Source organism: Balaenoptera borealis, assembly GCF_965194805.1.
Source record: "Balaenoptera borealis genome assembly, chromosome: 19".
NCBI classification, from domain to species: Eukaryota; Metazoa; Chordata; class Mammalia; order Artiodactyla; family Balaenopteridae; genus Balaenoptera; species Balaenoptera borealis.
Window position 1 is genome coordinate 6,293,776 of NC_138878.1, and position 12,102 is coordinate 6,305,877.

General features: G+C 53.7%; 1 protein-coding gene across 1 annotated transcript in view; it reads right to left on the reverse strand.

The window, feature by feature from the left end:
- CMIP (c-Maf inducing protein) overlaps positions 1 to 12,102 on the reverse strand; it is a 237,991-nt gene that overhangs the window by 31,542 nt on the left and 194,347 nt on the right. The window contains exons 6-8 of the mRNA XM_082366336.1: positions 9,025 to 9,087; positions 6,148 to 6,228; positions 1,144 to 1,247 (exon numbers count right to left, since the gene is read on the reverse strand). Of these exons, the coding sequence (XP_082222462.1) occupies positions 1,144 to 1,247; positions 6,148 to 6,228; positions 9,025 to 9,087 (248 nt within the window). The remainder of the gene's footprint in view (positions 1 to 1,143; positions 1,248 to 6,147; positions 6,229 to 9,024; positions 9,088 to 12,102) is intronic.

Genomic DNA, 12,102 nt, shown 5'->3' on the forward strand with positions numbered 1-12,102 from the left:
CTCTGTGCCTCAGTTTTCTCATCTGTAAAATGGGGCTAATATCCCTATTCCCAGGGCTGTTTGGGGCCTGGGGATAATACCTGTAACATTCCTGGAAAATCGGTGTGGCCGTTGGGACTAAGAGGCCTAACCTAAAACAATTTTGTGAACCATTACTGGGTGCTTTAAAGGGACCCTGGAGTCACCAGGGTTCCAGCAGGACAACTTTTTTTTTTTTTTTTAAATGTATCTATTTTTTTTGGCTGTGCCACGCGGCATGCAGGATCTTAGTTCCCCGGCTAGGGATGGAACCCGTACCCCCTGCAGTGGAAGTGCACAGTCTTAACCACTGCACCGCCAGGGAAGTGCCCAGAAGGACACATTCTTTGGGTTTGGAAATGCTTTGTGAGTTCCAGGTGACTATCTTTTGGAACCGGCTTAAACAGGTTATCACGATTTTCTTAAAAAATGAGAAGAGTAGTGACAACGACCACTAACGTTCCCATCACACTTAGGCACGGTCCTTGGTGTTTATGTGTATAAGTTCACAGAATCCTCACGTTACCTAGATGAAGTAAGTACTATAGTTCTCATCTTACAGATGAGGAAACTGAGGCACAGAAAAAATTTAAAAAATCAAAGCAAAAGCACCCCCTCCCCACCCCAAACACCAAAAGTAAGAGTCAGAATATCAGGCTTCCTCTAGGCCAAGTCTGGGAGGTGGCCGTTCAAATCCCCAATGATGACTCTCCAGGGCTAGCAGGAGATCGTTCCCTACACACCCAGCACCCACAGGTGGGATCTGCAGAAATACTCTCATTATTTAGGACTGTTAACCATTTCCTGAGTTCCTACTGAGCATCAGGCACTGTGCTAGGGGCTTCCTCATATATCATCTTATTTAACTGCACGACAACCCCTGTGGATAGCACAGGAAAGAGGATCAGAGAGGTACAGCGACTGGCTCAATGTCACACAGCAAGCGAGTGCCTCAGACCACATGGGGTCAGGAGGACGCAGGAGACCCTCGTAGAAGATGAGACGCTTGGGGCCTCTGAACGCCAGCAGCTCCTCTCCAGGCATCAGTGGAGTGAGTGGTTCTGGGTGCAGAGGCAAGCTGGCTTGCAGGCCAGGAAGGGGAGGGGGCCCGGCTGAGGAACCCACCTCTGAATGAACTTCTTCACCACCTCCATCCCCGCGTTGAGCTCGTTCAAGGCAAGGATGTACTCCTGAGTAAACAGCCTCAGTCGCGGGCACTTGCCAAAGTCCTGCAGAGAGAGCAGAGGGCAGGAGCTGCGGAGACAGGCAGGCAGGAGGCCAGAGGGGTGGTGGGACCCCACTCTGTCCTGAGACACTGGGGTGGAAGGCAACGGGGACATGCCAGCCATCTCCTCTTCCTAGAAGCACACGTATCTTTCACTCGAAGGGACCGGCCCTTTCACCCTCTCCTCACACCTCCCGACGGCTGCCCGTGGAGACGGGAGATGTCCTGCCACAGGAGCGTCCCTGACACATGTCACCCACCCTGTGGGTCAGCGTGCCACCCAGACGTGCTCGGAGAACAGCCCAGCTGGGGTTTCCCTTCTGCGCGGCTGCACGGGGGCCTGCAGATGCCCAGCTGGCCTCCAGCGAGGACCAGCTCCTCTTCTGCAGTCCCCCGAGAGTTTCTGGGCCCCCTGCTTTCTCAGCTAAGAGGGGAAAGGCCAACGTCCAAGGTGGCTGTCAGCTTGGGGACTTGTCAGGAGAAGCAGCACAGGTGGTGCAGGAGAGAAGGGCGTGGGCCAGGAAAGGACTGCGTCCCTTCCCACGTCACTGGACTTCTGAACCCGCGTGCTGGGGTGTGAACGGCCAAGAGGGCAAGTCACAGTGTGGTGATGAGGTTGACCAGCAAGACATCAGAGGGAAGCCTGGTGGTCTCCAAACTCCTCTGTTTCTTCTCCTGCCCCCGCTCAGGGGGAATCCATTTAATAAAAAGCAACCTGGATCAGGACTCCAATCTAAAATAAAGCCTGTGGAGACTTTCCCTGTGGACCTGACCGATCCTGCGGGCCCTGGGGAAAGCTCAGATCAGAGCACGGCCCGCCCACACCCTCCTGCCAGCTCACAGGAGCGAGTTTCTAGAGTGTCTGGTGCTTCTTCACCTGGAGTGAGAGGCTGAATTAGGATCCTCAAGACGATGGGGGCTCATCTGCTTCCATCCTGCCTACTAGGGTTATGCCTTTGCATAAGGAGGGCAGCAAAAGCCACGAGAAAGCTCAGAAGGATCTACACACGCGCGTGCATGCGTGCACACACCACAAATACACACGTACATACACGCACACACACGCACACACAGAGCACTGGGCTACAGGATGGGGCCCCTGCATGAAGAGAAGGTGGAAGCTTGACTGTGCTTTCAAACTGAGGAAGTTGCCCAGAGTCCCTGAGTCCCCGGAAAAGGGTAACAGGAAAGCTGTGTGGCCTTGTGCAGCCATGGCCCTCTCTGGGCCTCACCGTCCCCGCTGTGGAACGAGAGTTGAAGAAACGATCTCTAGGCCCCTTCCACCCTTAACGTTTTATGATTCTATGAAGACTGATTCAACTAAACCCTGCTAACTGCCATTATCTTTGTTATTAGATTTCTGGATAGTCAAGGTCATTTCCTTGGAAATTACCATTATAGATGGGTCTGGTGGCCTTTTAACATGTGGGTGAGGGACATTTTGCCTCTTTGGCAAAGTCAAATATGTTGCCTTCGGAAAGTAGGAGGTCAGATCACGGTCCACTAGGGACCACAGCCACATCTTCTTGCCTCCTCTGCCACAAGAACACACCAATGAGTGGCATGCGGGCAGAGGAACCGTGATCATTCTTGGGGATGCAGTTGAACAAACTGTTTAGAATCTCCAGGGGAACATACTTAAGGAATGCTTCCATTTGTATCTAGTTTTTATTGTGGCCCAAGGAGTAACATTCTTTGAGACTCTTAACCTAGATTCAGTTTGCTCATCCCTGAAACGGGACACGGGATATAAAAGATGCACTCTGAGAGTAGGGGAAGCTCTGAAATCCCAGAACACCACGGGGGTGTGTGACCTTCCCCATTTCCCAAACATTCAAGCGTGTCCTTGAGAAACACTGCACGTGGGGTGAAGAGAAGTCAGGGCTCAGGCTGTGCTGACAGGTCTGTGGCTGGCGGCAGGCAGTGACCAGACACCCCGCGCCAGCTCCGAAATGCTGTCCCGGCCGATCACGTAGATTTAGGGAGTGTTAAGTGGGTGACACTGAAGGCCTGCGGTGCTTCCCATGCCTGGTGTGAGCCATTTGTCTCTTTTGCAGGAGCGCCTAATTCCCCCACCCCGTCCTGTCTACAGTTCTCTTTTGACACAGTTCAGTGTGTAGTTAGTGGACTTCAAGAGGAAGTGGGATCGTGAAGCGTTACAGCGTCCCCAGACCCCGGGACCACACGGGGGAGTTCTTTAAAAGTGAAGTAAGGATTCATGCCCGAGGGTCCCTGGTCTCTGCCAGGCCACAAAAGATGCTATAAATTCTGGATCTGCCTTGTAGCTGTTCTGATTTTTATCCAGAAAATCACACAGTCAACACTCCAGGCCCATAAAACTAACCAGGTATAAGGGAGATGCTGTATGGTTAAGCCTTCGGAGGCTGCCTGAAATTTGATATTTTCCCCTTTGAAGTCAGATGTCCTAAAAGAACCCTTATTAAACAGCCTACTGACTACCATGGAACGTGCAAAAATGCTTACGCACCTGAGGAGGCCTGGACCCTGGCCAGGGGTGCCCTGGGGATGTGGCTCTGTCACTGACATGTTGTGATGAGAGAAGGTCCTTTGCAAAAGAAACTCCAGAACCTTTGCTCTGGACTCCGAAAGGGCATGGCCTTCACCTCACACCACATCCACAGTGACTTTAAAGTTAACAATCAGGGGACTTCCTTGGTGGCACGGCGGTTAAGAATCCGCCTGCCAATGCAGGGGACACGGGTTCCAGCCCTGATCCGGGAAGATACCACACGCCGCGGAGCAACTAAGCCCGTGCGCCACAACTACTGAGGCCGCACGCCACATTTACTGAAGCTCGCACGCCTAGAGCTCGTGCTCCGCAACAAGAGAAGCCACCGCAATGAGAAGCCCGCACACCGCAACGAAGAGCAGCCCTCGCTCGCTGCAACTAGAGAAAGCCCGCGCGCAGCAACGAAGATCCAACGCAGCCAAAAATAAATAAATAAATGGGAAAAAAAAAAGTTAACAATCAGGGACCTTTTCCTCCCAGCTGGCCGAGGCCAGAGAGCGCCCTTGCAATGACTAAAGCCTAAATTAAGGCAGCACACCCCCCATCCCCCAGGGGAGTTTGTTAGTCCTGAAGAAAGAATTGGATGGAGTATTCCCTTCAGCTGTGTTCAGAAAACAAGAAATACATTTATCTCAAATTAAGGAGGATCTCAGAAATAAGCAACAATTTAATTATGGTGTGTGATCACTCAGGGAGAATGGTCAAGAGAATCTGTACGGTACCAACACGGTACAACCGGTAGTTGCTGCTTGGAATGCTGTGTGGAGAAAGACTCTGAAGCTACCTCTGGGCTCTGCAGGAGGAGTGCTGTAATCGGCTAATGATGTCTGCCAAGGGTGTGGGATGGGGAAGTGCGGCGCATGTGTCACACTTTCCATTCCTGACTGGGGAAGGGGGTAGGTTATGTACTATTCTTTGGGGGTCTGGTGTCGAGACAGGAAAGCTACCTCACAAACCAAACTGTGAGCAGGTCACCCCTTTTCAGAGCTGTTTTCACATGCTGCCTCTCAACAGAGTTGGGGGGCAGTAGTCACGGTCACCCCACAACCGGTTCAGTGGCCCAACGTGTGATGCAATGACACAGATGCCTCCACGCCACCCAGACGACGTCAGTCCAGGTTGGTGGCTGGCTCAGCAGAGCCTGTTGGAACACCAGCCCTTGCTTCAGACTGCCTTCCCCCTAGCACCACTCATGAGAGACCACACCTGCCCACAGGTCCCTGAGTAACCTACAGAAATCACAGCTGCCCACAGGTTCCGGGAGAAACCCACGGCACTTTCTGGGTCTCCGCTTCCTCATCTGCAGAAGGAGGTCACGGGCCGTCAAGAGGGTCACATGACATAATACACTGGAGCGTCACACTGCATCCGGCTCTGAAAGGTGCTCCGTAAATACCTGAGAGTAGGCGCTAGTTGTTCTTATTCCCAGCTGTGGCCTAGAGGACTTTGCTCAGCCTCAGTTTCCCCACGTGTAATACAAAGAAAACAATGACATTTGCTGCTCTCACTGGACTGAGGACAGAATGCAAAAGGGCCAGCAGATTACAAGAGCCCGGGCCATTGAGTGTGCAATGAAATTCTGCGCCTACGTTTTTAAAATTAACTAATTTAAGTTCGTACTTTATGTGGATTTCCTCGATTTTCCCCTAATGTCCTTCTTCTGTCCCAGGATCCCATCCAGAAAACCCCATTGCAATTACTCATCGCATCTCCTAGGGCCTCTAGGCTGTGACCGCTTCACAGACTCTCCTTGTGTTCGATGACCTGGCAGTTCTGAGGGCCATCAGGTGTTCTGTAGAATGTCCCTCAGCTGGGATTAGTCTGACATTTTTGTTATGATTAGACTGAGGTGGTGGGTTTGAGAGAGAAGACCCCCGAGGTCCAGGGCCCTCCTCCTCACATCACATCAAGGGTACATGCCGCACTGTGACTTAACACTGTGGACGTTGACCTTGACCTCTGGCTGAGGTCACGACTGTCAGGTTTCTGCACTGTACAGCCCTCTTTCCGCCCTCTCCATGGACGCTCCTATGGGTAGCCCCCTCTTAAGGAGTGAGGAGTTCACTCCCCTTCCTCGAGGGCCGAGTTTCTACAGATATTATTTGTGACTCTACACACATGAGACCTATCTCTTCTCCCCCAGCCACATTATTTTTGTCATTCTTACCGTGGAAAGATTCCTCCTGTTGTCTTAAGAGCAGAAAACAGAACCAAGCGGGGTAGGGTGCGTGAAAACCCACAGGGTGCAACAGAATCCCAAGCCCAGGCCCTGGCCGTCAGCTGCCAATCCCATGCCCAAATCTTTGGAAAAGTTAAAGACTGGCAGCTTGTGCCCCTCCCCTGGCTCTGCGGTCCAGGTGTCGGGGGAACTTACCATGTTATGCTTGAGGATTCTCTGGACCACGGGGGTGAACACTTCGATGACCACCATGGACCGGGGCCGCTCTCTGCAGTGCTGGGGAGGCAGGAGGAAATGGTCAGTGCCGAGCCTGGCGGGGTCCAGCCGGGGCCTGTGGAAGCCCTGACCGCGGTCTGTGGCTCGGGGCAGTGAGCCCGCCTCTGGTGCCTGGGTTCGCCTGCTCAATACTGCTGCATACCTTTTTGTTCATTTTGGGGGAGTGAGAAAAGTGGGTGGGGATGGGATCTTCTGTTTGCTTTTTGTTTTGATCTGACTGATGGTCTGAGATTGTTTCAGGGGGTACAGACAGGAGTCCGTTCCCACACGATCCTATTTAATGGGGCAAGATCCCCAATGGCACTAAGGTTCGGCGTGCGTGGTCTAACAGAGGAGCCTCTTGGAAAGCAGGTGCAAGAATACCGGGGGTTAGTGCTTGGGTGCCAGAATCTCGAAAATTCTGTGACTTCTCAATTGAAGGCTTTGATAAGCTGGCTGCAGGGTGCAGGCCACACGCAGCTCTTGGATGTATTTTATCTCACCAGCACGGGGTTTTGTTTTTCAAGGTGAAATTGAAGGCCTTCGGGTGGAACAGACGATGAGCTGCTCCACCACATTTAAACCTTCCTGGGCCTGAAGGTGCCGTTTCCAGCCCTGGAAGAGGACACTGGACTTGGGATATTAGAAATCCTAGACAATTCTTGATAAGTAAACTTTCCCCAAATCTCGGGGTCCTGGCTTCCAAGTCTGGCAGGAGAGGCTGCCTGGGCGTGTCCAGAGAGCTGGCCAAGTGGACCCGGTGGAGGTGACTTTGTTCCCTCAAGCCTTGCTCTCTGGGTGGGCTGCCTGGTGGAGGAAGTGCTGAGGCTGCGACTCCAACCCCACCAAGGGAAAACAGCCCTGAGTCTCACCGATCCCTGTGCCTGGGCCCCTCCCTCCAAACGGCAGGGCAGCTACCCAGGGAGTTCTATCAGGAAACGCCGAAAAGCATGGTTTCCTCCACATCCCTGTTTTTCAAACTGTGCTACCAGGAACCCTCAGGTATGATTTACTTTGAACAAAGGTCCATTGTTCTAGAATAAAAGTCTGAACACCGTGAGATCTGGGAGAAACCACCCAGCTTGAGAGGAGAAAAAGGAGCAGGTCTGGATTAAATGGGACAAAATACTGAGAGAGGAGATGACCCGCTGGGACAGGTAAGGGAGCAGCTGGCCATTCTCCCAGGAGCCCAAACACTGGGTGACCTGACTCTCCTACTTGGGGGCACAGCGCCAGGTGCTGGGGGCAGAGAAGGCCCGTCTTAGTTGTGTGCAGTCCCAACAAGTGGTTACTCCTCCCCAGGTGTTCCCCACGGGGGAGGGGGGCCTTGGTACAGCACAGGGCCTGACGCCTAGACACGCTCTTGCACACACACACAACTGTACACTCGGGGCTCACCCGCGTGGGCCAGAGGGCACGCACTGGCACACGCCCACGTTAAGAGATGCACCTGGCATTTCGGGTAGCAGGCTGGGCCCACCCTCTGCTCTGTGGGTCGCTGGGAAAGGTCTGCTGATGGAGAGACAGGGCCAAAGAGGATGATGTGATCCTGTCTCCCTAAAGCTTGCCTCCCCTAACACACACAGAGAGTGTGCTCCCTGGGTGAGGGGGCAGAGGAGCAATAAGTGCACCACGGTCCCCTTTACCCCAGAACCAGCAGGTCCCCAGGAGCCCGCTCTGCCACGCCACGTGTCTGTCTCACTGGTGCGCACAGCCCACACCCCCAAAGGACGGTGTGTGGCCGTGGAAGGAACAAGCTCGGTGAAGGGGGTCGGCAGGAGGAAGAGCAGGGGAGCGCTGGGAAAGCAGCAAACCCAGGCCCTGCGACTTCCCAAGGACATCAGACCATTGCATTAAAAAAAAATCACCCAGGGCTTCCCTGGTGGCGCAGTGGTTGGGAATCTGCCTGCCAATGCAGGGGACACGGGTTCGAGCCCTGGTCTGGGAGGATTCCACATGCCGCGGAGCAACTAGGCCCGTGAGCCACAACTACTGAGCCTGCGTGTCTGGAGCCTGTGCTCCGCAACAAGAGAGGCCGCGATAGTGAGAGGCCCGTGCACCGCGATGAAGAGTGGCCCCCGCTTGCTGCAACTAGAGAAAGCCCTCGCACAGAAACGAAGACCCAACACAGCCAAAAATAAATATAAAAATAAATAAATAAATAAAAGATTACTATTAATTAAAAAAAAAAAAAAAAAATCACCCAGCAAAGGATCAAACAGGATCGTGTGCTGGTCCAGCCCCCGGGCCACCAAGGTGCTCTCAGACGGGGGATGCCTGGTCCCTGACGTGCCCTGGGGATGTTCCATGTAAATCCCACTGCAAGGCTGGCGCGGGGTCCCTGGGACTGGATGTCCTGCTCTGGGGCTCCTCCAAGCTCACCTGGCATCCCCCGCCTGCCTGCTCTGTTCAGGGAAAGCCCCACGGCTGTGCCCTCACTGTGGGCCGGCCGGTGCTCACAGGAGCCTTGGCTAATAATAATAGCCCAGCTCTGATGTCAGGAGCTCAGAAAGTCTGCTGCAAACTTCTCCCAAGACAGCCAGGAAGACATTCCAAGGAAAACTCTGATGCTCCTCCCTGACCTGCTGGTCTGACCCTGGGCCTCGCTTATCACCTGTCTGGCAGAGAGGGGGCTGTAACCCAAGAACGGGGTGCCTGGCTTGTCTCTGGCTGTGTCTGGGGCCCTGACCTGGGTCAGAGCCGGAGGGGAGGGTCTAAGTTTGGTTTTCAGCAAATTTTGCAAAACCAACCCCTGCCATGCACATACAGAGACAGGCTGCTTCCTAAAAACACAGCCCCGCTTCAGCAGTGCCGTACCTTGCAAAAGAATTCACAGAGATCTGGTGGTGGATGGTTGTTTTCCAGCAAAGGAGCGATTGCCTGAAAGAAAAGGAACAAACGTCAGTCGGAATCTCTTGGAAGGAATCATACGGGGTGGGGGGGTGTCTACGTAAGATGGTTAACTCATGGTGGAAAGCACAACCTCCTTGTCACCCTCTGGGCAAAAAAGCCATCCTCTAACTTGCTGGCCAGAGATCCTAAATTGTGGGAGGGTGCGTGGCTCCCACCGAGAAGCTGATAAAATCTCTGGGCTGCCCCCTAGAAAAATATACATCTGTAATGATGCATGCAACTTTAGGGGTTTCACGACCTGCTGAGGACCATCCGGGTCCCCCGTGGATCAACAGGCCCTACCTACGAGGCATGACGCGTGGTGGTTATAAGCCCAGGCTTTGGGGGCAGAGTCCTGGGTGCAAGTCCTGCTTCAGGCACTTGCTATGATGTGACCATTAGAGCAAGTTACTTCATCTCTCTTAACCCTGTGGCCCCCACCAGGAAGGTGGACCAGAGAGCATCACTTTGAGGGTGAGCGGAGGTAATCTGTGCAGAGAGGGCTTCTTAGCCTGGCCCTGTGAGCACCTGGGGCTGGTCCTTGTTTGCAGCGCAGCTGTCCTGTGCACTGCAGGATGTCTGGTAGCATCCTTACTCTCAGCCCCCAACCCAACCGTGACAATCAAAACTGTCTCCAGATGCACTTCACTTTACATTAAGGGAGGTTAGAATTTCTAATGCCCCTTGAATTCATTCCTCACCGAGCCTTTTTTTTTTTTTTTTTTAATTTTAAAAATTTGGCTGCGCTGTGTGGCGTGTGGGATCCTAGTTCCCCGACCAGGGATTGAACCCACACCCCCTGCATTGGAAGTGTGGAGTCCTAACCACTGGACTGCCAGGGAAGTCCCATCACTGAGTCCTTCTTAGGCCAGCTGTACACTTGTTACTTGTTCCCACTGCCATTCCTGTGCAAGGTTCCCATGGCTCAGATGGTGTTTGATTCTTGATTTTTCTGCCCCTTTCATAATTTCTGTTTTAATGATTTTGCTAAATTTCAAATTCAAATAAAAAATTGGAACAATGGAAAAAAAGCTACGTCCGGACATTGCCAAATTCCCCTCGGGGGACAAAATCGGCCCCAGTTGAGAACCCCTGGTGTAAAGTGCCTCTCCCAGCCTGAGATAAGGCCAGCTCTCCATAAACATTCATTATGGGATGGATGGTGAATGCCTATGTGAAGTCCACTCGTTTTCCAGTTCCACACTGGTCACAACAGTAGGAAACGGGAGACCCAGGACCCAGCACCGAGACTGCCGGGCCGTGTGACTGAGTGAGCAGCTCGGCCTCTCTGGACATTCGTCTTCTAGTCTATAAAACGTGGAAGACTAGAGTTACCAATTCACAGGGTTGTTGGGGGGAGGTGATGAGAGAAAACTCTAGAAGCTTTGGTGTCTCAGGCTTGGGATAAGCCCACTGCCTGGAGCACAGCTTGTCACTGACACCAGCACAGGGGGACCGTCTTGGGCTGTACTGGACACGGCGGCAATTTTGCCTGACTCCTCAGGAAGGCTCTGTGATGACAGGGTCTCCCCATCACTGAGCCGTGTAGCCCAGACCCTGCCTGCTTGGTTTCAGAGGGTCTCCTGGCTCTGCTCACGCAAGCAGGGCCTTTGGATGTGGGTGGGTACCCCTCGGTGAGGGCTTCCGCCTGTCTCAGGACCGTTAGGGGAAGGAACACGTAGCTCGATGGCAGTAGGGGAAGACCACCAGCCCATCTTCCCCATTATGCGGAAGATGAAGTCATCAAAGCTGAGGCTCTGCTTCACAGCAGCAACGGTCAGGCTGACCAACAAGTGGAGACGGGCCCCAGGGTCTTACTCGCCTAGGGCTATGCGGTCCAACATGGTAGCCACTAGCCACGTGTAACTCTTCCCGTTGTAACTGACACGGAAGAAACGATTTCTTTCTTTCCTTTTTTTTTTGGCCACCCTCCATGGCTTGCGGGATCTTAGTTCCCCAACCAGGGATTGAATCCGTGCCCCCTGCAGTGGAAGCGCGGAGTCTCAACCACTGGACTGCCACAGAATTCCCAAGAAACGATTCTAAAGGAAATGAAATTAAACGTGCAGTTCCTCAGTCGCACTGACCGCATTTCAAGTGCTCACCAGCCCCATGAATCTAGTGGCCGCTGCAATGCACAGAGCAGACGGAGAGCATGTCCATCACCACAGGCAGCTCTCCCCGACGGTGTGGGAAGGGGGTTGGTGGGCTCCGACCTGACTGCAAGGCTGAGCCCACCACCCTCTCACAATCCCCCGCGGCCATGTGGACCAATCACTACACTGATGATAATAATATACCAACAGCAACACCTACAATAGCCATAGCTGTTGCAGGCACTGCCTGTGCTGGGCTCTGGGCTGTGTCATGTCACTTAATCTTCACTGTGTGCTGGGAGCGGGGTGTGCGTCTTGCCCTTTCCTCAGAGAGATGAAGTCTGCTGCCCAAGGTCGCATGGTTAGAATGTGCTGGGGCTGGATTGGAAGCCATGTGTGTGAACCTGGAGCCTGAATTATTCACCATGCTACTTCTCAGCCCGGGCTCTCCACACGACCAGAAACAAGCAACCCGTCTGGTGACAACTCCATAGGAGGAGAAATGGGGCAATGAACGACGATGAAACACCCCAAAGTAGGCCGGGCCCACGGTTCGGGCTCTGCACGCTCACTTTCAGAAGTTCAGCGCCCGGCCTGTCAGGTGGGGACTCTCTGAGGCCCATGCTGATGAACGCCGGGAGAGGTCAGGCCACAGCAGGGGTGGCGGGGCAGGGCAAGGGCCTCCCCCAGCCCTCGAGTCGCCTCCTGGCCCGCGGCTCTGCTCCCCACACTGAGCTCTGGGACCACCTCTGGGAGGAAGGATCACGTGCAGGGTGTATCCTCCTGGCTTCAGCCCCTTCAGTCAAGCTGGGCCCACCTCTTTCACAGGGATGACTCAAAGAATAAAGGAGTGGGAACAGATTAAGCGCCCACAGTGGGCATCAGGCGTGGGCTCCGCGCTTCCACA